Source organism: Cololabis saira, chromosome 2, assembly GCF_033807715.1.
Source record: "Cololabis saira isolate AMF1-May2022 chromosome 2, fColSai1.1, whole genome shotgun sequence".
Taxonomy (NCBI): Eukaryota; Metazoa; Chordata; class Actinopteri; order Beloniformes; family Belonidae; genus Cololabis; species Cololabis saira.
In genome coordinates this window covers 53,586,105-53,611,518 of record NC_084588.1, presented here as the reverse complement: position 1 = coordinate 53,611,518, position 25,414 = coordinate 53,586,105, and the positions used below count along the sequence as shown (strand labels likewise).

At 39.9% G+C, this 25,414-nt stretch overlaps 1 protein-coding gene across 1 annotated transcript; it reads left to right on the top strand.

Annotated features, from left to right (window-relative positions):
* The first annotated feature begins 9,264 nt into the window (after positions 1-9,264).
* Positions 9,265-12,523, top strand: si:ch1073-459b3.2 (growth arrest-specific protein 1). The gene is made up of 2 exons (XM_061711657.1): positions 9,265-9,731; positions 10,369-12,523. Exon 2 carries the CDS (start codon positions 10,421-10,423, stop codon positions 11,213-11,215), a length of 795 nt encoding a protein of 264 aa, XP_061567641.1. The 5' UTR covers positions 9,265-9,731; positions 10,369-10,420; the 3' UTR covers positions 11,216-12,523.
* The last annotated feature ends 12,891 nt before the right edge of the window (positions 12,524-25,414 follow it).

The window sequence follows — 25,414 nt, the reverse complement described above, 5'->3', positions numbered from 1 at the left end:
AGTGATTTTTATGATAATGCAGCTCCTTTCTCTTTTTTGGGTTGTTTTTTATTTTATTTTACATTTTTTAACCTCCTGCAGCTTGAACACCAGGTGGAGACAAAATACCCAACTATGGACTGAAGCGGAGGCTTAAACATGGGCTGACGTCACTGCTGCTGTTGTTAACAGATTATTGTTTAATTGAGGAACAGGAGGGGAAGACAACATGCCTACATAGACCAAATAAACCACATATACCCAGAGCTGGTAGAGTAGCCAAAAATTGTACTCAAGTAAAAGTACTGTTACTTCAGAATAATATGACTCTAGTAGAAGTAAAAAGTATCATCCAAATAATTACTTGAGTAAAAGTAAAAAAGTACTTGGTGAAAAAACTACTCAAGTACTGAGTAACTGTTGAGTAACGTCTGATTTATTTTTTTAACACAACCATTCAAACAGACAAAAGTACAAAATAATCATGTTCAGGCAAATTAAAGCAATAAAATAATAAAATAAATTAAAATGAATAAAAAATAAAAAAGCGTAAAATTAAAATTAGTAAGTAAATTCAAATACTTTAATAAATAATAAAATAAATAAAATAATAACAGAATAAAAAAATAAATTAAGCACAAGTAGCACCAAATTTCCAGCCTTTGTACTTTTCTTTTTTAACCAGCAGAACTAGAACAAACATGAACTCATAGAAACTCTGTGTGTGTTTGAGTCTGTGTAAATGTGACAAAACATGCAAAAACTAACATTTTTCCCAAAGAATCACCCAGTGATGTCATGAGATTGACGCGTACGTGGATAAAAGGGATAAAAGAAAAGTAACAGCTCAACGTAGCCTAATGTAGCGGAGTAAGAGGAACAGTTTCTCCTTCACAAATCTACTCAAGTAAAAGTAAAAAGTATAGTGATTCAAAACTACTCCTAAAAGTACAACATTTCCCAAAACTTACTCAAGTAAATGTAGCGGAGTAAATGTAACTCATTACTACCACCTCTGCATAAACCATAGAATACTGAAATGATAATTTACAAAAAAAAAACAATCAATGTTTGTGTCACTTTGTTTTGACAATCTGATGCAGAAAACGCCTCGTTCAGGGAACAGTGACATCACAGATCAGGGGATCCTTATCCTTATCCTTCCTTTTCATCTTTATTCTCACCCGGGTTCCAATCAGGTGGTATTTGCTGTACCTGAGAAATACCTGAGAAGTACCTGAGAAGTACCTGAGAAATACATGAGAAATACCTGAGAAATACATGAGAAGTACCTGAGAAATACCTGAGAAGTACATGAGAAATACCTGAGAAATACATGAGAAATACCTGAGAAATACATGAGAAGTACCTGAGAAATACATGAGAAATACCTGAGAAGTACCTGAGAAATACCTGAGAAATACATGAGAAGTACCTGAGAAGTACCTGAGAAGTACCTGAGAAGTACCTGAGAAATACCTGAGAAATACCTGAGAAATACCTGAGAAGTACCTGAGAAGTACCTGAGAAATACCTGAGAAGTACCTGAGAAATACCTGAGAAATACCTGAGAAGTACCTGAGAAATACCTGAGAAATACCTGAGAAGTACCTGAGAAATACCTGAGAAATACCTGAGAAGTACCTGAGAAGTACCTGAGAAATACCTGAGAAATACCTGAGAAGTACCTGAGAAGTACCTGAGAAATACATGAGAAATACCTGAGAAATACATGAGAAATACCTGAGAAATACCTGAGAAATACCTGAGAAATACCTGAGAAATACCTGAGAAATACCTGAGAAGTACCTGAGAAATACCTGAGAAATACCTGAGAAATACCTGAGAAATACCTGAGAAATACCTGAGAAGTACCTGAGAAATACCTGAGAAATACCTGAGAAATACCTGAGAAATACCTGAGAAGTAAGTGAGAAATACCTGAGAAATACCTGAGAAATACCTGAGAAATACATGAGAAATACATGAGAAATACATGAGAAATACCTGAGAAGTACCTGAGAAATACCTGAGAAGTAAGTGAGAAGTACCTGAGAAATACCTGAGAAGTACATGAGAAATACCTGAGAAATACCTGAGAAGTACCTGAGAAGTACCTGAGAAATACCTGAGAAATACCTGAGAAGTACCTGAGAAATACCTGAGAAATACCTGAGAAGTACCTGAGAAGTACCTGAGAAATACCTGAGAAATACCTGAGAAGTACCTGAGAAGTACCTGAGAAATACATGAGAAATACCTGAGAAATACATGAGAAATACCTGAGAAATACCTGAGAAATACCTGAGAAATACCTGAGAAATACCTGAGAAATACCTGAGAAGTACCTGAGAAATACCTGAGAAATACCTGAGAAATACCTGAGAAATACATGAGAAATACCTGAGAAATACATGAGAAGTACCTGAGAAATACATGAGAAGTACCTGAGAAGTACCTGAGAAATACCTGAGAAATACATGAGAAATACATGAGAAGTACCTGAGAAATACCTGAGAAATACCTGAGAAGTACCTGAGAAATACATGAGAAGTACCTGAGAAGTACCTGAGAAGTACCTGAGAAATACCTGAGAAATACATGAGAAGTACCTGAGAAATACCTGAGAAATACCTGAGAAGTACCTGAGAAGTACCTGAGAAATACCTGAGAAATACCTGAGAAGTACCTGAGAAGTACCTGAGAAATACCTGAGAAATACCTGAGAAGTACCTGAGAAGTACCTGAGAAATACATGAGAAATACCTGAGAAATACATGAGAAATACCTGAGAAGTAAGTGAGAAGTACCTGAGAAATACCTGAGAAATACCTGAGAAGTAGAAGTACATGAGAAGTACCTGAGAAATACCTGAGAAGTACCTGAGAAGTACCTGAGAAATACCTGAGAAATACCTGAGAAGTAGAAGTACATGAGAAGTACCTGAGAAATACCTGAGAAATACCTGAGAAGTACCTGAGAAATAACTGAGAAATACCTGAGAGTTTTCAGCCCAAAGCTTTAACAGCAGCTGGAACAGAGCGATGGAGTGATGGAATCTGCACTGAACTTGTGTCAGTGTGTTAAATATGACGTGAGAATAAATTAATTGTGAGATGAATCCAACTGAAATAGTAGTTTTAAAATGCATGTAAACATATTTGCCCAACTGAAGTTGAACCAAATTCCTCATTGTTGGATCAACACCAGGATAATCGTGGAATAAATCCACTGGAAAAGTCCAGGACTAACAATGTGAGAGCAGAAGTTTCAACGATTCTGATTCTGATTCTGATTCAACTTTATTATTTCATTTCATTTATTCCATTCATGGTATATAATCTTAATAATGTTGTACAAAATTCCATGAAGTACACATTATCACCATGAAAGAAAAGGAGCAGGAAGAAGAAAACTCTCTGTTAATACAGTTACGTTGACTTACTGAACACCAATCTATCTATACACATATTTATAACAAGAAAACAAACACAAATACCACTCTTCTATCTATTTCTTTCTCCTTCTCCTTCTTTTCTTTTTTAAACATTTTCTTAAGCTGATACAAACTTGTGCAACTTTTCAGTTCCTTGCTTTGTCCATGCCATAATTTTACACCTGTAACAGAAATACACCTTTGTTTTATGTTTAGCCTGGCAAAAGTATGTTTGAATCAAGTTTAAGTCTGTTATCCTCCAATCTGAACACATTTTGTAACTGTTCTGGTAACGATCTATTTTTTGCTTTAAACATTATTTTTAAAGTTTGAAGTTCAACTATATATAACAAACCTGGCGAAATAAATAATGTGTTTGCTGGTTCTGTGAAGCCGACCCTGTGAATGAATGAATGAATGACTCTCACTGCTCTTTTCTGTAGCACAAACAGAGAGATGTTACTTTCATAGGTATTACCCCACACTTCGACACAATCATTTACATATGGCAAGATAAATGTACAATACAGAGTTATTAGTGTGTTAGTATTCAAAATAAACTTAACCTTATTCATATGTATTATCATTACACATGTACAAGTACAGAGCAACGAAAAGGCACTTTGGCATCCAACCAGAAGTGCAAAAGAGAGTATTTTAGTAAATACAGATACAGGACTGTCTCAGAAAATTAGAATATTGTGATAAAGTTCTTTATTTTCTGCAATAAAAAAAACAAAAATGTCATACATTCTGGATTCATTACAAATCAACTGAAATATTGCAAGCCTTTTATTATTTTAATATTGCTGATTATGGCTTACAGTTTAAGATTAAGATTCCCAGAATATTCTAATTTTTTGAGATAGGATATTTGAGTTTTCTTAAGATGTAAGCCATGATCAGCAATATTAAAATAATAAAAGGCTTGCAATATTTCAGTTGATTTGTAATGAATCCAGAATGTTTGACATTTTTGATTTTGTAATTACATTACAGAAAATCACAATATTCAAATTTTTTTAGACGGGTCCTGTATAAAGACTATAAATGATAAAGTGCCATACAAGTGGGTACTATTGGTAATAAGTTAGACAAAAAAAAGGTAGACGGATAAAATGTACATTAAATAATATTAAATAATGCAGAGATATAAACTACCTATCTGAGATTGCTAAACTAGTGCAAATATTCAGTGCATATTGACTTGGAAGAGCAAACAAATGGCATAAAGTGTCTCCAGTACAGATAGAGTTTAACGAGGATCGTCGTAGTGAAACCAAAGAGTCTTTGGTCAGTAAACCAATTCCCTTCGCCTGGTTTGAGGACTGTTGCTCAACTAAACTGCCCCTTTTTAATCTCGGCCACAGCTTGTAACAAACATTTAAAAAAAAGAAGAAAAAGTCAGGGAATTGTGTCAACAAAAAAAAAAGTCATAATATAACATCTGGGACATGCCTTTGGTCAAAATCTGCAGGAATACAGTGGCATCAATTCAGTCTTACTAAGGTACGGCAAGGTTACGAGTCACAGAAATTAACTAGAGTATCAATCAACACGTCCAGCAAATACTCATCACAGAAGTTTATGTAGCTGATCTGTGTGGTCAAGAAAACTGGAACTTTTTCAAATGCAGTCTCGCTCACTGCAAAAACTCTACATCTTACCAGGAATATTTGTCTTATTTCTAGTTAAAATGTCTCATTTTTAGTCAAAAAATCTCATTACACTTAAAACAAGAGTCATTACCAGAAAACATAACTTGTTATTTGACCATTTTCACCTGTTTCAAGTAAATTTTCACTTGAAATAAGTAGAAAAATCTGCCAGTGGAACAAGATTTATCTTCTCATTACAAGCAAAAAAATCTTGGGTAACACTTTACAATAAGGGTCCCTTAATTAACGTTAGTTAATGCATTATTAAGCATTAATTAACAGTTTAATAACAGTTAAATAACCATTATTATGTGTTACTTAACATTAATTAACATGTGTGATTGCTTCATTTACTAATGGTTAACTATGGTTAAGTAATGCTTATGAGGCAGTTAAGCATTGGGATAAATGTGTTACACTTTACAATAAGGGTCCAAAAAGCATTTACTAATGGTTAACTATGGGTAAGTAATGCTTATGAGGCAGTTAAGCATTAATCATGTGTTACCTAAGGGATAAATGTGTTACACTTTACAATAAGGGTCCAGCAAGCCTTTACTAATGGTTAAGTAATGGTTATGAGCCACTCCTATACATTTATTAAGGTTTATGTCAGGTTACTGTTCATAAGGTCAAGTAAGCTACCTGATAACACACACAGCACCATTAGGAAATGATTACTTAAGATTCTAAATAGTTGCTTAATAATGCCCATCCAGTAAACATGTACACCATTAGTGAATGATTAGTAGATGTATTAGGTAGCTGTTACTTAATGCATATTCACTCCAAATAAACACCATTAGTAAATGATTACTAGGGACATTATTAACGTTGTACTTATGTATTAACTAATGTATTACTTTATACTAAGTAATGCATACATAAGGATAAATAATTACATCATGTAACGTTTATTAATGCTTACTAATGTATTCATTAACTCTGAGCAGTAGGCATTAATTAACTGTTTATTAATGCATTAACTAATATGCTAATTAATGTTAAGTAATACATAATAATGGTTATTTAACTATTATTAAACTGTTAATTAATGCTTAATAATGCATTAACTAACTGTTTATTAATGCATTAACTAATATGCTAATTAATGTTAAGTAACACATAATAATGGTTATTTAACTGTTATTAAACTGTTAATTAATGCTTAATAATGCATTAACTAACGTTAATTAAGGGACCCTTATTGTAAAGTGTTACCAAATCTTGTTCCACTGGCAGATTTTTCTACTTATTTCAAGTGAAAATCTACTTGAAACAGGTGAAAATTGTTGTTTTTGAGTCTTGTCTTAAATGTAATGAGATTTTTTTTGACTAAAAATGAGACATTTTAACTAGAAATAAGACAAATATTCTTGAGATTTTGAGTTTTTGCAGTGTAATAACTAGTGAAATCGATCATGTTGTTCTGATTTGCATTTGTAGTTATTCTATATGTATTAAGTTATAGAATAATCAATAGAAATAGACACAGAGTAATTCCATAAATGTATTTAAAAAAACAAACATTTACATTTTCCCCTGAAGCCGAGGTGTGACGGCTGCCGGACCTTCAAACCCAACTGACGCCCCTGCAGGAATAAAATACAAAAGTTCTCCTTTCTACCTAGTCTGAAGATCTGTGTTTAACAGAAGCCTCTGGGCGGTTCAGGCTCCGGACCGCCCCCGCCATGGGAGGATGCTGAAGCTTTTGTGCAGTAAATGCAGCATAATGGGAGGCTGGATGAAGATAAAGAGGAGGAGTAGTCTGGGTAAATCCAGACTGATCTGGACCTGGATCTGGATCAGTCTGAGGTGTTGGTTGAAAGAGAAAAGCTTCAAGCTTACACTGCACCAAACAAGGAAACAGGTTTGGGTTAAATCGTAGTTTCTGGGTTAGTAATGATTTCAAAAACCCATTTTTTGTTTGTTGTTTTTTGACAATATCACCCTTTTAATTTGTCCCATTCCTGTAAACACATCACAGAACTCACTTTCCGTGCTTCTGTTTTAGGACTGAGCAGATTTTCAGCTCATGTATCACAAATAAGGTTAAGGAGGTCTCTACAAAATCATACATAAATATTATCCTGCTAGCCATTACATGCAGAAATTTAAAAAGGACATTAATACGAACTGTTCCTTCTGTAATTTACATCCAGAAACAGTTAATTTATTCTGGCTTTGCTCTCATTCGAAAAAACTATGGGCAGATATTAGCAAATTTATTATTGACTCTTTTGCTATACATTTTAATTTACATTGGGAAAATGTTGTTTTTGGTTTCCATTGTTTCCCTAAGAAAGAAGGAAAATGTTACTTTTTGATAAATCTGTTTTTATTTCTTGCCAAATTTCATACTCATAAGAGTTTGGTTATGTTGTTTTTTTGTTTTCCAGAAATAGCTGGGAGGGAATTCATGAAAATCGTGCACTTGGTGAAAAGTTTTTGATATTTGGCATGGTGTTAGTTATGGACATAAGGTTTCAAAAACCATCGCAAACAAATTGAATCAAATGAATCAATAAGCGAGGCGATATTGTTGGTGTTAAGTGAGTTTAAATACGCACAGCTGATGTTTTTTGTGTTATTTTAATAAAATCCTATTCTTTCACTGTGACTTAGTTCTGAGGTTCTGTTCATCTTAAGCCATGAATGAATGAATGAATGAATGAATGAATGAATGAATGAATGAATGAATGAATGAATGAATGAATGAAGCCACTGTTCTCACCCAATCAGAATATTGATACTACAGCGATAGTGACCTGTCCAATAAACAGAAAATTGCATTCCTCGTGGGGAGAAAACATGGGTCTACAGCCCTAAATAATCTTTCTCTGTGATTTAATCCCAGAGATATGGAGTTTTTTGGGCAATAAATGACCCTTAAAATTAAATTTTACCTTCAACATGACCTTGAAATAGGACATTTATCTCAGAATTGAATTCCTAGCACCAAAAAAGTAGAGAAAGTGACAATATTCAACAATCTAGGACTAAGAGAAGCTGAGATTTGACCTTTGGTCTTTTCAGTGGGAGACATTTTGAATTTTCTGCAAACCGGCCACTAGGAGGCGTCACCATTTGTTTGCAGTGGTTTTTGAAAACCTTATGTCCATAACTAACACCATGACAAATATAAAAAACTTGTCACCAAGTGCACAATCTTTATGATTTTTGACAGATTCCCTCCCAGATATAAAGAAATTGAACTTTACTTGAAATTAATCCTAAAATCAACAAATGAAAAGGCTATTAAAACCGTAGACTTGTGTTATATGTTTAATCTTCTTAAATAACAAACATCACCCCTGGCACATGTTCTGTATTTTATTTGTATACTGTTCTTGTATACTGTTTTGTGATAATTCTTTTAAATAAAGTAAAAAAAAAGAAGATTTGAGCTCGTGCATCCATCTGTTTTGTGGAGCTTGTGCAGAAACTGGCCCAGAGCAGCAGCAGCTCCCCCTCCTCCTCTGCTCCAACACCCCCCCAAAAAAAGCAGTTATTTACCATTTCAATGGCAGGAAAGTCTGAGCTACTGGTAGTTTTCAAGTGTGGCCTGAAAGGGAATAGCTGTAAAATATATTGATGCTGAAACCCTCCCCATTGACAGGCCGCAGCGCGTGAACAATCCGCGGGCCGGAGAGACACTGGGCCAGTGCATGGCCAATCTGACACAATCAGGGGGAAACGGAGCAGAAAATACTATTCTCTCCCTTTCTCTCCTATCAATCAGGGCTTAAAACTGCGCGGAATGAGAGGCAGCAGAGAGGGGGACGGGGGGAGAGAGAAAAAGGGGCTGGGGAGGGGGGAGACAATTAGTGAGGAACTCAAAGACACGCATGCAACTACAAAAATCGGAGGAGTGAAGCTGCAGATGTGAGGCTTCTTGCAAAGGAATGCATTTTCCTCCCCTCCTGCTGCCCCCCTTTCGACTTATGTTTTGCTAAAAGGAGCCGAGGGGACCACACAGATTCTGGATTTCATGCAGGGGAATGATAAAGTTTCCAGCCTCAGTCTCGGCCGCGCACGGAGGATTTTGCGCAGTTTCGGCCGCTCCAATGGCTGCGCTCCGGGCTGTAAATGAGAGGAAAGGGAGGGAGAGAGAGGGGAGGGAGGCTCAGAGAGAGAGAGAGAGGGGGGACTTTTCTCTTTCTTTTCTTTTTCTTCTCTCGTCACTGGGAGGGCTGGCTGTTGTGGGGAAATGCTCGGCGGAGCGTGAAGCGGAACAGCCAGAGAGAGGGACAAAGACGCGCGTAAAGCGGGAGCAAAATGCGCCGCGGAGAAAAACCTCCACCGACTCTGGGATAAATATATAACGCAGGAATGCGCGGATGGACGTTAAAAGCAGCAGCCCGGAGAAGAGTGAAACCCAACTATGGCATGGGAGATGAGAGCGGGTTCGGGGCCGAGCGCGGCTGCGCAAAGCCCGTGCGTTAAGAGCTTTGGAGCGGCTTGTTGTGGCGCGTCCTGTCCGGAGAACCCGCTCCGTGAGTGGACGCACTTTGGAAGATGACTGAGTTGTTTCTGTGTCCCAGTGAGCCAGAATCCTGCAGGAGGAACCCCAGCTGGTAGGACCGACCCCCGGGATCCTTCACCTGTTTCCCCCGGTCCCTGATGCGGCGGAGCGGGGACTGGGAGTAACGCACCCGGTAGGGTCGCCACCCGTCCCGTAAAATACGGAATTGTCCTTTATTTGAGAAAAAAATGTTGCGTCCCGTATTGAACTAATACGGGACACGATTTGTACCGTATTTTCATTAACTTTTACACCATATTCTAGTTGAATTATTGAAATAAATTAACTTTTATACCATATTCTAGTTGAATTATTGAAATAAATTAACTTTTACACCATATTCTAGTTGAATTATTGAAATAAATTAACTTTTACACCATATTCTAGTTGAATTATTGAAATAAATTAACTTTTACAGCATATTCTAGTTGAATTATTGAAATAAATGAACTTTTACACCAAATTCTAGTTGAATTATTGAAATAAATTAACTTTTACACCATATTCTAGTTGAATTATTGAAATAAATTAACTTTTACACCATATTCTAGTTGAATTATTGAAATAAATTAACTTTTACACCATATTCTTCACCTGTAGTTATATTATACATCTGGGCTGATGTGGACATGCGTAGCATAGGAGGATATTTCAGTTGCTAGCATGGTTGGCTGTCTGTACAGTTCAATGCTACTAAAGCACTTTCAACGTTAAATCAAAGCATTTAGTTTTTTCATATAAAATAAACACATTTTTATTTTTTCTGAAAGGTGGCGACCCTAGCACCCGGGCACCAAAAAAACTAGACTTTCCGATTCCAGCATGAGCTGCTGGTGCTGCGTCCTGGCCGTGCTGGCCCTGCTGGCCCTGCTGTGGCCCCCGGGGGCCCCGGCGGCCCTGGACGGCCAGCAGCAGCTGATCTGCTGGCAGGCGCTGCTGCGCTGCCACGACGAGCCGCAGTGCGAGCTGGCGTACCGGCAGTACCAGGCGGCGTGCGAGGGCAACCTGCTGGGGACGCGCAGCCACTGCCCGAGCCACTGCATCAACGCGCTGATCCGCCTCAACCACACCCGCGGCGGGCCGGGCCTGGAGAGCTGCGACTGCGCGCAGGACCGCGACTGCGCCGGCGCCAAGCGGCGCATCGAGCCGTGCGTGCCGCGCCGGCACCCCGGGGACGCGGCGGGGGTGGGCTGCATGGAGGCGCGGCAGCGCTGCGACCGGGACGGCCGCTGCAGCGCCGCCCTGGCCGCCTACCTGTCCGGCTGCGGACAGCTGTTCAACGGCAGGAAGTGCTCGGCCAAGTGCAAGGCCACGATCCAGCAGATGCTGCTGGTGCCGGACGGCGCGCTGCTCAACCGCTGCGTGTGCGACGGCGTGGAGCGGCCGTTCTGCGAGGTGGTGAAGGAGAACATGAGCCGGCTCTGCGCCCTGGGAGACCCGGCCGTCGTGTCCGACCGGCCCGACGTGGACGAGCTGTACGAGGACGACGAGGACGACCCCGGCGGGGACCGGGACCGGGACGGGCTTCACCGGCCCACCGGGGGCTCGGCGGGCCCCCCGGGCCTCCCACGGCTCTCCGGCCCTGCAGCAATCCTGCTCCTCTGGATATTCCTCTGAGATCACGGGATTTATCAATGAAAGACTCGAGGAAATTGGAATAAGGAAGATTTTAATAACTTTTTCATACACTGGCAAATAACTAAAGCTAGAAATCTTCACGTTTTTGTTTCTTTAATTCACTCTTGTGCCTCCCTGGTCCCTGTGGGAATATCACGTGATTCATCCTGGAACAAGTTGATATTTATCATGAAACTTGGAAAATGATCATTCATTTGGGAAGAAAACGCACTAAAGCAGATGAAAAAGTGGAAAAAACACATAAACCTGCAAAAAATGTTGCTGTTTTCAGCGTCTGATAGTTAAAAGGTTCAGTGTAACCGAAACCTAGTGAGGAATTTTAAGTGTCTCAATCCACGTTCATTGGAAACAAATGGTGAATACACTTTGGACCCGAGCTGGAATCAAACCAGCGAGACTCCTGGAAGGGGAAAAACAATCAGGACTCTCCACTCCGTGGAGAGAGGACTTTACCGAACTCTCCGGAGTCAGAAAAGGGTCAGAAAAACCCCCTCAGGTGGGGAGGGAATAACCTTTAAAAACAGCCCGTGCTAACGCGGTTCGGTTTCAGTTGTACTTGAAGTGCGGCTTCATTAAGACCCGAGACAAACACGGCCGTGCGGCCTGTGTTTGCTCTGCTCTCCGTCTCACAGGCCTCGGCATTGTTGCAGCGACCGCTCCGAATGTTTGTGGGACCGGCGGAGGAACGGCCGGGGTGTGGGATCAAGTACTTAAATGAAGTGAAGCCTCTGCAGCACTTTGTCTCGTCCCTTCCCCCGTTTCTGCTGCTTTATTGAACTTTTCCTGAGACCGCCCCGCCCTCCTCTTCCTCCTCTTCCTCCTCTTCCTCCTCTTCCTCCTCTTTTAAGACCCCTGGCTTTATTAGAGCTTTCACACCCCCAGAAACCTGGGGGGTGTGTGTGAATACCGTACCTGCAGTTTGTCCCCACGGCCAAACGCCAGGGACCCCGGCACGTTCTCACAACGCTTTCCTTTTCTGCGTCAACAGATTTTCTAGTTCAGAAACGACTTTCGAGGAGACGCAGCCAAGTTCTCTCAATCAGACACACGCACGCACGCACGCACGCACGCACGCACGCACGCACGCACGCACGCACGCACGCACGCACGCACGCACGCACGCACGCACGCACGCACGCACGATCAGCGTTTCCAGATAGAAAATAGAGGAATGCACTGCAAAAACTCAACATCTTAACAAGAATATTTGTCTTATTTCTAGTTAAAATGTCTCATTTTTAGCCAAAAAATCTCATTACACTTAAAACAAGAGTCATTACTGGAAAACAAACAACAATTTTCACCTGTTTCAAGTATTTTCACTTAAAATAAGTAGAAAAATCTGCCAGTGGAACAAGATTTTTTTGCTTGTAATAAGAAGATAAATCTTGTTCCACTGGCAGATTTTTCTACTTATTTCAAGTGAAAATTTACTTGAAAAATGTGAAAATTGTCAAATAACAAGTTATTTTTCTGGTGATGACTCTTGTTTTAAGTGTAATTCGACTTTTATCCCGACATTTCAACTTTTTTCACAAAATTTTGACTTTTTTTCTCGAGATTTTTCTCAAAAGTTTGAGAAAAAAAGTCGAAATGTCGAGAAAAAAACAACAATTTCCATCTGTTTCAAGTAGATTTTCACTTGAAATAAGTAGAAAAATCTGCCAGTGGAACAAGATTTTTTTGCTTGTAATGAGAAGATAAACCTTGTTCCACTGGCAGATTTTTCTACCTATTTCAAGTGAAAATTTACTTGAAACAGGTGGAAATTGTCAAATAACAAGTTATTTTTCTGGTGATGACTCTTGTTTTAAGTGTAATTCGACTTTTATCCCGACATTTCGACTTTTTTTCTCGACATTTTTCTCAAAAGTTTGAGAAAAAAAGTCGAAATGTCGAGAAAAAAGTCAAGAAAAAAGTTGAAATGTCGAGAAAAAAGTCAAGAAAAAAGTCGAAATGCAGTGCAACAAGATTTTCTTGCTTGTAATAAGAAGATAAATCTTGTCCCACTGGCAGATTTTTCTACTTATTTCAAGTGAAAATTTACTTGAAACAGGTGAAAATTGTCAAATAAGTTATTTTTCTGGTGATGAGTCTTGTTTTAAGTGTAACGAGATTTTTTGACTAAAAATGAGACATTTTAACTAGAAATAAGACAAATATTCCTGGTAAGATGTAGAGTTTTTGCAGTGTGTTTGATTTTTGAGGCCAGTTTTGAGCGACTTTCGAGGATACTTAGCCAAGTTCTCTCAATCCGATGTGCACACGGACACACACACACACACACACACACACACACACACACACACACACACACACACACACACACACACACACACACACACACACACACACACACACACACACACACACACACACACACACAGATTAGGCTTAAACTGATATGAGCGATCCAGGCACTTGCACAAGTTCACAGCGAGGTTCATTGCTTTAGAAAATGAATCCTGACGTTTTTGTGGCTGTTTCCCCCTGATTTACGCCGGCTCCGTCCCCCAACCCCCCCAACCCCCCCAACCCCCTCTGTTTTTCCACTTCTCCCACATTCAAAGTGTCTGCAGGAGCAGAAGTTTAGAGAAAACCTTCTGCCTCTCGTCCCGCTGAACTAACGCTGCAGCTCGGCTCTGCCACTTCAAATGAAGCCTTAAACAACGATGTTTGGTGTTAAATTATGAAGCTAGAATATGAAGAATGTGTATATGTTTCACAGTCATATGCAATAAAGTCCTTGTCTTGTAAATGCATGTAATATAATTACACAAATGTCGCTGGGATTCAGTCCACAGAACCAGACGTGCTCGGTTTTTGCTTCTGTATGTGGGGGGAAAACAGGCAATTAAAGTTTTATAATGAAATGGTTATGACCTAAAACAATAATATCATGTGATTCATCCTAAGAATGAAAGGAACAAGTTGATATTTATCATGAAACTAGGAAAATGATCATTCATTTGGGAAGAAAACGCACTAAAGCAGCTGAAAAAAGTGGAAAAAAACACGTAAACCTGCAGAAAATGTTGCTGTTTTCAGCGTCTGATAGTTAAAAGATTCAGTGTAACCGAAACCTAGTGAGGAATTTTAAGTGTCTCAATCCACGTTCATTGGAAACAAATGGCGAATACACTTTGGACCCGAGCTGGAATCAAACCACCGAGACTCCAGGAAGGGGAAAAACAATCAGGACTCTTCCCTCGGTGCCAACGGAGCTCAGACTCTCTCCGACTTCAGACGTTACGAGCTCCTTCAGAACAAACAGCCGCTCGGATCTGGTTCCTCAAAAAAAGCCACAATTACCAGAGTATTTACAAGTTAATCACATATTGTAAAAGAGCGGCGCGGCGTTGCTGTAGGAGGGAACGGCACCCGCGTTTGTTTCTCGCTCCAAAATGTGCAGAAAGAGCAGAGAGAAACATGTAGCGTGACAAAGTAGAGCTCCATGTGCAGAACAAACGCCCGTTAACAGGTGGCAGATTTCAACATCTCCCAGCTTTTTAGGGGGGGTGAACTTTTGCACAGCTTCCCTTGATTTATTTTGTATTTTTTCTGTGCAAACCGCAGGAATCCTGCAGCACTTCCAACCGTCTGCCTTCATGAAAACACGGAGTGGGAGCAGAGCGGTTCTCCCCCCCGTCCCCCCGTCCCCCACCCCGGCTCACAAAGGCCGCCAGTCCGCCTTAATCATTGCCATGCATGCTAAAGCTCTCCAAAACAACCACCCCTCCCCCCTGGACCCCTCACCGCCCCCCCGTTCCCCCCGATCCCTCCACCCGGTTCTGGAAGCTAAATGAAAATAAACACGGGCCGGGCGGCCTCGGGGAGTTGAGTGTTTGGAGTGGGGGGGTGACACAGGCAGCAGTGTGCTAAAGCCCATTTTCTAAACTATCTTTATTCAGCATTTCTTTGAAACAACTCTCAACACCCCCGTCCCCCCCCTCCCCGCCGGCACACACTCTTCTCTTTAGGGCTCTAGAGTTCTGACCCCGGGATTGAGGACACTCTTGTCTCGCGTCCGTACAATGATCCATTCACGACGGTGCAGGAGAGGAAACCCCGAGTCCAGGGCGTCCAGTCCCCCCCACCATCGCTCTTTATTGAAGACGTATGGATGACAGACGTATCACCTCCCACTAGGGCTGGACGATATGGACCAAAAGTCATATATACACTAGGAATGGGTGATATTTTACCGTTCACGATAAACCGTCAAAACAATCCCCCACAGTAAGAATTTGTATCTCACGGTAAAAACGATAAATTCCTGTTGATGATGTTTTGTGTAAAACTGATTTATGGAAGGAAGGAAGGAAGGAAGGAAGGAAGGAAGGAAGGAAGGAAGGAAGGAAGGAAGGAAGGAAGGAAGGAAGGAAGGAAGGAAGGAAGGAAAGAAAGAAAGAAAGAAAGAAAGATAAATTCCCGTTGATGAGGTTTTTGTGTAACAAACATGGTGGATCTGAGAGAGAGATATTTATAGTTAAAAAGGTGGAGTTGAATTGGTATTTTTTTATCGTCATTTTTATTGTTATTGGGATAAATGCCAGAAATTATCGTGATACATTTTTTAGTCCATACCGCCCATCCCTAGTGTCCAGAGGACGTCATCAAATTATCATCAAATTATCATCTGATTATCATCAAATTATCATCTGATTATCATCAAATTATCATCAAATCATCATCAAATTATCATCAGATTATCATCAAATTATCATCTGATTATCATCAAATTATCATCAGATTATCATCAAATTATCATCAAATTATCATCAGATTATCATCAGATTATCATCAAATTATCATCAAATTATAATCAGATTATCATCAAATTATCATCAAATTATCATCAAATTATCATCAGATTATCATCAAATTATCATCAAATTATCATCAGATTATCATCAAATTATCATCTGATTATCATCAAATTATCATCAAATTATCATCAGATTATCATCAAATTATCATCAAATTATCATCAGATTATCTTCCGATTATCATCAGATTATCATCAAATTATCATCAGATTATCTTCAGATTATCATCAGATTATCATCAGATTATCATCAAATTATCATCAGATTATCATCAAATTATCATCAGATTATCATCAGATTATCATCAGATTATCATCAGATTATCATCCCATCTCTGGACTGAATGTAAAACATCTTTAAGGACAAAATAAAGGAAGTCCAGTTTCCTTAATTTAAACCCTTGAGGATTCAAATTCAATTATATATTTTCTTGATTTCATATTTTAAAACTTTGAGAGGAGAATATCAGTGAAAAGTTTAAAAATGCTTACTTATTCAAACAAATGCGAGTTTAAGCTGATAGCCAACACTTATTTAGGACCAAATTCTATTAAAAAAAAAAAAATTTCTATAAAATGTACCAGAAAACAAGAACATAAACGCGTGTTTTGATGAAAGTTTTCTGATCATGTTACACTCTTGTCTGGCGTCGGTAAATGATCCATTCACGACGTGCAGGAGAGGAAACCCCGAGTCCAGGGCGTCCAGTCTCTGCGAGACCCAGGGCTGCAGATCCGATGTCAGGATTGGGGGGGGACACCAACGTGATTTTAATTTTTTGCCAATATACAACTCATACCATGCCATAAATTGGTAAAGGCTCGCCAAAAAATACTGCACAGGGAATCATTTATTGTGCTTACCTTTTTTGTTTATTTGTCCTAAACAGCCAACAGTGTGTGTCACTGCTTACTTAAAGGAGCCGTCTGTAAGAAATGTCCAAAACTGGTACTGCAGTCACTTTCAAAATATTGTTGAGCGGCGTGTACCCTCCCCCTCCTCCCCCCGACCAGAGGTTGCCAGGTAGGCTGCAGAATGCAGCAGGAACGTAGGCTGCCATGGCTGCGATAATTAGAGCCGAGCTGGCAACCCGGATGCCGAAACAATACTGACTTGGTGATTGGGAGATAGGTGGAGGGTGGAGCTTCAGAAACAATACTGACTTGGTGATTGGGAGATAGGTGGAGGGTGGAGCTTCAGAAACAATACTGACTTGGTGATTGGGAGATAGGTGGAGGGTGGAGCTTCAGAAACAATACTGACTTGGTGATTGGGAGATAGGTGGAGGGTGGAGCTTCAGAAACAATACTGACTTGGTGATTGGGAGATAGGTGGAGGGTGGAGCTTCAGAAACAATACTGACTTGGTGATTGGGAGATAGGTGGAGGGTGGAGCTTCAGAAACAATACTGACTTGGTGATTGGGAGATAGGTGGAGGGTGGAGCTTCAGAAACAATACTGACTTGGTGATTGGGAGATAGGTGGAGGGTGGAGCTTCAGAAACAATACTGACTTGGTGATTGGGAGATAGGTGGAGGGTGGAGCTTCAGAAACAATACTGACTTGGTGATTGGGAGATAGGTGGAGGGTGGAGCTTCAGAAACAATACTGACTTGGTGATTGGGAGATAGGTGGAGGGTGGAGCTTCAGAAACAATACTGACTTGGTGATTGGGAGATAGGTGGAGGGCGGAGCTTCAACATAAACATCAGTTGAGGGCTGCTGCAACTCCTCTTTTTAAACTGGAATATCCTGGCTTGAGTGCTGTTGTCAGTGACATAAGTATTTGAAATTAACATGATTTTTAAATGTCTGTTGACATATCGGGGTCATTTTATGATTCGTTTTATTATTGCTCTTACATACAGCTCCTTTAACTGTTATATTCCTAAATCATAATGTTAAGGGTTTTGGGCATGTAGTGTCTACTCATCTCAAATTCTTCTCACCGTCTTCCTTTTATCCTATGGGACGACTTTATGCACAAATGATATATGGATGAAATATGAGCCCTAAACAAGTGGTTTAAACTAACTGGTCATGTTTTAACACAGTTATGGTGGTAAACAGTTCTAACCCATTGCTAAGAGCACAATAAACACAGCACAAGTTGACCCAACATCACATTTATTTACATAAATGTCCATGTTCGTTTTCATCTGTCATTTTCCAGGACTCCCTGGGAGAAGATCCTGTATCTTAATAGGCGAACTCTTCTTGCCTGTATATTTTAAAAATATTAATTCAGACTAAAAAAAATTAATTTATGGAGTAGCAATACTTTCATTCTGTACAGCTCAAAACGCACCGTGGACGGCGCTCGGAAGACGAGTGTAATCAAAGCCACACTAAAGCCTGAATTATGGTTCTGCGTCAAACCAACGTAGAGCACACGCCGTCACCGTGACGCCGTCACCGTGACGCCGTCACCGTGACGCCGTCACCGTGACGCCGTCACCGTGACGCCGTCACCGTGACGCCGTCACCGTGACGCCGTCACCGTCGTGAACCTTCGGACTTCTCCGTCACTCCATTTCTCCGCGGTGCAGTTCCCCCCGTGACCGCTAGTTTGCGATCTTTTCCTGAATGGTTTATCCGACTCTTTCCGGTCACAGGGAATCAAAGAGATAAGGACAACTATTGTGCAAAAAAACAAAACAAAACAAAAAAAAAAAAAAAAAAAAAAAAATCACACATACACGAAGAAAAGAGGCTGAAAGTTCACGACTGCTTCAAACCGGAAACCGGAAATGCGTTGCTTCCAAGTGAACCAATCAAAGCCCTCTAGGTCTGCGTTGGTCTGCGTCGCCTCGACACGTAGTTACAATTTTCGGGAGGTGACGTCAGTGACGTCGTCAGTGACGGCGTGTGGTACGCATCGACACGTAGCACACGCCGTCACTGACGTGAACCTCCCGAAAATTGTAACTACGCGTCGAGGCGACGCGTAGCACACGCCGTAGGCACGGCGTCGTTTTGACGCAGAACCATAATGTCAATGTCAATGTCAATTTTATTTATATAGCACATTTAAAAACGACCGAGGTCGACCAAAGTGCTGTACAGTATACAATAAAATTAAACAATACCAAAAGAAAATACAGTACAAAGTGTAGAAACAATAAAATCACTAACATGCTAGAATGATCAATAAAATAGAAAATAGACGGGAAAGAACAGACACACAAAGCAGAACTCAAGCTTAACTCATGCGTCCTGCAGATGGAAATCTGCAGGACGCTCTGCAGGACGAGGGAGCTGGGATGAGTTTTTTTTTCCATTTCTGTGCTGCATTATTGTAGAAAATACTGAGAATACTTAAAAAGAGACTATTCAAGTTGGCAACAAACCGTAGAAACACAGCACAGGAAGCCGGTCCGAGCCGTCGGCACCTCAGGGTTCCTGCTCTCCGGCGACACCTGCAAACGCCAGGAGCTAATACTTCTTTTTAAAAAAAGGTATCCTGAAATTAGGGATTTTTGAAAGAAATGTAAAATACATAAGGATCAAGGCCCGGATCTCTCCCCTTTAGGACTCGGACGCGAGTCCAGCCAGGGGCGTCAGTCGGGTATGAAGGTCCGGCAGCCGCCACCTCGGCTTCAAGGGAAAATGTAAATGTTTGTTTTTTAATACATTTATGGAATTACTCTGTGTCTATTTCTATTGATTATTCTATTACTTAATACATATAGAATAACTACAAATGCAAATCAGAACAACATGATCGATTTCACTAGTTATTTTACACTGCAAACACTCAAAATCTTAACAAGAATATTTGTTTTATTTCTAGTTAAAATGTCTCATTTTTAGTAAAAAAAAAATCTCATTACATTTAAGACAAGACTCAAAAACAACCATTTTCACCTGTTTCAAGTAGATTTTCACTTGAAATAAGCAGAAAAATCTGCCATTGGAACAAGATTTTTTTGCTTGTAATAAGAAGATAAATCTTGTTCCACTGGCAGATTTTTCTACTTATTTCAAGTGAAAATTTACTTGAAACAGGTTGAAAATGGTCAAATAACAAGTTATTTTTCTGGTGATGACTCTTGTTTTAAGTGTAATGAGATTTTTTGACTAAAAATGAGACATTTTAACTAGAAATAAGACAAATATTCCTGGTAAGATTTAGAGTTTTTGCAGTGAGCGAGACTGCATTGTAAAAAGTTCCAGTTTTCTTGACCACACAGATCAGCTACATAAACTTCTGTGATGAGTATTTGCTGGACGTGTTGATTGATACTCTAGTTAAGTTCTGTGATGAGTAACCTTGCTGTACCTTAGTAAGACTGAATTGACGCCACTGAGTCCAGCTCAACAAAACCTTTGAGTTTGAATGTCTGTGTGAGGAAGAAAGGGAGAAACTTCCCAGAAGTTTGTACAAATACTCCCATGATGCCGTGAGGCAGACGCACTTTAACCCAGAGCCCAAATGAAGTAAGGTCCTGTCCCAATCCCCCCACTACCCCTAGTTTTCATCCCTAACCCTAAATTTTGCGCGTTCCCGTGAGGGTAGTGGTTCCAAATTCCTCTTTCCACCTATGGGGAGTGGAGGAAACTAGTGTAGTGGCTGAATCTGTCCCTACGGAGCAAGTGTTTTCAGATCCTCACTAGCTGATCTAGGGACAGAAAAAAATTCCCAGAATGCTTTTTGTTGTCATTTGCAGACTGAATAAAAAAAAAACATGGCGGACATTTCTTATTTTTTAGTGAATAAAATCAATATTTTGAGTTAGTTTCTGCATAAAAATGCGTTTTGATTACATTTCTAGCGAGAAATATATAGTTTACTTTCATAATATTCACTCAGTGAATGTATATAATCACTATTTTGCCCGTTTGCCGAAGATCACGCCAGAATAAAGGCTGATTTACGGTTCCGCGTTGCACCAACGCAGAGCCTACGGCGTAGGTTACGTACCCTACGCCGTAGGCTCTGCGTCGATTTAACGTGGAACCATAAATCAGCAAATTTCTTAACAGGCGTAGCTACAACTGTTAGATTTCATCTATTAAACCAACATTTATCTTCCTAAATGATTTATTTCAGCCAGCGGTAATTCTCCACAGAGCTGCAGGTTTCTCCCCCGGGACGACGGCGCAGGGCGATCACGTCTGTACGTGAGCTGCTGCTGCTGTTACCATGGTAACAGCTGATGCTGCTGCTCCCCGGGGCCGGTGGCTCTTCTCCAAAAACATCAGATCAAATTTCTTAACAGGCGTTATTTGGATAAACTGAGCCCAGGTTGGGGATCTTAACGGTTACTTTTACGCCTGAAAAAATATTAAAACTTAATAAAGTGGCATATTAACAGCGCTACAGCTGAAATTAGAACAGCTTTTAGCTCTCTGCTTCCTGATTTTAGTGGTGGTGCTGAAAGTAGGAGTAGTGGGAGTATTGGGACAGAAACCTGGGAAGATTTCAAGTGCCCTAAAATCTGTCCCTTCTTTTTTTAGGGCTAGTGGTAGAAAGTAGGGGGGGTATTGGGATTGGGCCTAAATGAGGTATTTCAGTCTATTTATACTAAATTAACGAAGCACTCTTAGAAAAACCCGACTGAGCGTCTGAAACCACTAAGAGGGTGTGACTCCCCTTATTTTATAAATGTCGTTTTCTCTGTAAATCATGCGTGGAGCCACCTGTTAACGTCCCACATGAGCGTTTCTCACCGCGCAGCTCGTCCACTCCTAATTAGAAGTTTGTGTGACAGTTAATGGTTGCATGACAACAAACAATATATAATTAAAAAAAAAAAATAAGTACACTATTTATACACAAAATGGCAGGTTACAAACTCGCAATTTTTACAAGCTGCTGAGCGCTAGCGGAGTTCAGAGACGCCGGTTCCGCTGGCTTTTACGAGCTCTACAACGGCATCAGGGCGAGTCTGCACAGACGTGAATATGAAGTCTGATTGATCGGTGAAACCTGTACGCAGTACTCGAGCTGTAAAAGAATCAGGGGGGATGGTGGATTTTATCATATGGGGACAGATAATTTGTGCTGATTACAAATAATATAATATATTACAAATAATAGCAGTGACCAAAACAGCTGCAGAAATACTGCAGGAATGACATAGCAGCAGTTAAATGCAGCCTTCTGTAAGCTTTAAATATCCACTGGGCTTACATCAAATACATCAAAACACAACAATAAAAAACACTTTTCTGAACTTATCAATATGACTCTGTCCTTCACAGGATAAGTAACATGGATCACTGCAAAAACTCACAATCTTAACAAGAATATTTGTCTTATTTCTAGTTAAAATGTCTCATTTTAGTAAAAAACAAATCTCATTACCCTTAAAACAAGACTCATCACTGGAAAAAACAACAATTTTCACCTGTTTCAAGTAGATTTTCACTTGAAATAAGTAGAAAAATCTGCCAGTGGAACAAGATTTTTTTGCTTGTAATGAGAAGATAAATCTTGTTCCACTGGCAGTTTTTTCTACTTATTTCAAGTGAAAATTTACTTGAAACAGGTGAAAATGGTCAAATAAGTTATTTTTCTGGTGTTATTTTTCTGGTGATGACTCTAAATGTTGAAATAGCAGTAAAACCACATTCATTGATGAAATGACATAAGCAGGGGTGGACTGGCCATCGGGCATACCGGGCATTTGCCCGGTATGCCGATGGGGATGTTGGGCCGGGCTGGGCCAAAAAAAAAAAATATATTTTTTTTTGGCCCGGGCAGGCCCATCGGCCCATTTGATTTAGTTTTTTACCTGACAACAACTGGTACCACTGGCCGATTGGTTATGGGCTGGAGTCACGCCCGCCGCAAGGGGTGTGCGAACCGTGCGACCGCACGGGGCCTCGCGCCCCAAGGGGCCTCGCGCTATGGGCCGTTTTTTTTGTTGTTTTTTTTTTCAAATGTTTTTTTTTTTTCAATTTTTTTTCGTTTTTTCCCTTATAAATATCAACAGTCACGTTCCATTACAGACCTAAATATGTACTAGTCTGTGCATATCAATAAATATATGTGCAATGATGAAGCGTGTCTGTTGTTCAACACAACTGATCAGACCAAGCGCAGACACAAGCTGCTCTGATCCAGACGGTGGAGTTGGAACAAACTGTCACACAATGTCGAGAGAACGAGACAGATTCAGGAAATTTCCATCAGGGGATGAAAAAAGAAAAAAACTAAAGAAAATGGAAGAGTTTAATGCCTCTCTGAAAGGCTCGTTTGATAAATTTGTTACGAAAATCACCGATCAACCGGGTCTCAAGCAGCCGTGGGGCCCCGCGTCCAGGCAAGAGATGATGATGAGGCAGGGGAAGGTATGCAGTATTTTGATAATTGGAGAGTTAAAATTGCGCATATAGACACCCGATCCGACCCGAAAAACCCAAAAAATTTCGCGTGGGCCCCCCCCGGCCATTCCGCACAGGGCCTCGCAAGTCTCCCAGGCAGCTCTGGCTGGAGTAGTCACAACATTAGAGCGCGTGGCTTATTATTGATATTATTATTGATACTATTTGAAGAATGATGAGTTCATATTCAATATCTTATATATTCTATAAAACTAAATTAGCAACTCCAAATTTAAGTTGCTTTTTTGACAGGGACAGTGTTGTTTGGATTCCTGATTGTCACTAAATTTTAATAATGCTGTGATTAATAGTGGGTGGGTGAAATAATACATCAATCTTTTTGGAGAAATGTTTACCTACAGTGATGCCATCGCAGCAAAGACTTTGTGTACATATATTGGAAGAACCCACTGTTTAGGCAATTCATGGTCATTAGTTAGTAAAAACAGAGGCAGCGCTGCGTTCCCCCGGTTTAAAATGGTCAAATATGATGATATCAGCCTGAAAATCACAGGACTTATCTGTGGTGGTGAAAGAGGTCAGCAGTATGAATTTGGAAGATGTGTGAGCATCCCTTCATGATAAACAGAGGGGGGACGCATTCTGACAGCAGTATTTCACGCTGTCAGAATGCGTTCCCCCTGTTTAAAATGGGTTAATATATCATTGTAGATATCTGAAATGTTCTTTTTGACTAGGAAGAATTGAATTACAGATATCTGCAACACATATCCAGTATAGCTATTAAATGTTAAAACGACTTGCCATACAAGTTTGCTGGTCTACTCAGAAACAGTACTAAGTACATCTATAACGGGACTGGGGGGATGGTGTAGGTTTAGGTTTATTAGACAAGAACATACACACCAACAAGACAGTGTACAAGCGGTGTCACAAGAACGTTTGTTTTCATTCATAGGCTTCATTTTCTTTCCATCAATACCTGGTGGGCCGGTCTAGGCTCAAAATGCCCGGGCCGATTTTTTGTCCCAGTCCAGCCCTGGACATAAGGGATGGAAAGGAGGGATGGCAGTTTTACAGGGGGGATGATTTGGAACGTTTTTATTTCAGGGGGGATGATTTGGACCGTTTTTATTTCAGGGGTGATGCTATCCCCCCTCATCCCTCCTCAACTCCAGTACTGCCAGTCCGGCTCTCGTGTGAAACACGGTGATCCAGATGATGATGAGCAAAATAAACAGTGTTTTTGTTCCAAGAAAGACAAAATAAATGGCACAGATTGGAGGTTCCTCGTGCTGTTGACATAAATAATTACAGAGACTTCACCCTTTTGACAGATTGCAGTTTTATTTCTCATAAAACTTGTGATTTACATTGTGTCACTTAATAAATACGTTGTAAAATAACAGCTGTCAAGGAAGAAAAGCCAACGATGCAGCACCGGGACAGTTTTCCTCTGGGTTCAGGTGTTTTCTTTAGTTAAACATGTATATCAGTGAAGCAAAGCTCCCTTTTGGTTTATTCCAGCTCCTGCTGCACATCTTTCAGCATGCTACTAACGCTTTAGCTTCTTCTCCCTCTCTTATTTTTATTTTTACAGTACAGGACTGTCTCAGAAAATTAGAATATTGTGATTTTCTGTAATGCAATTACAAAAACAAAAATATCATACATTCTGGATTCATTACAAATCAACTGAAATATTGCCTTTTATTATTTTAATATTGCTGATCATGGTTTACAGTTTAAGAAAACTCAAATATCCTATCTCAAAAAATTAGAATATTCTGGGAATCTTAATCTAATCTTAATCTTTCTAGTTCAAATGTCTCATTTTTAGTCAAAAAAATCTCATCACACTTAAAACAAGAGTCATCACCAGAAAAATAACTTGTTATTTGACAATTTTCACCTGTTTCAAGTAAATTTTCACTTGAAATAAGTAGAAAAATCTGCCAGTGGAACAAGATTTATCTTCTCATTACAAGCAAAAAAATCTTGTTCCGCTGGTGGATTTTTCTACTTATTTCAAGTGAAAATTTACTTGAAACAGGTG

What these genes read in the sequence shown, in the direction of transcription:
- si:ch1073-459b3.2 (XM_061711657.1), top strand. Translation starts at nt 10,421, where the DNA reads ATGAGCTGCTGGTGCTGCGTCCTGGCCGTGCTGGCCCTGCTGGCCCTG.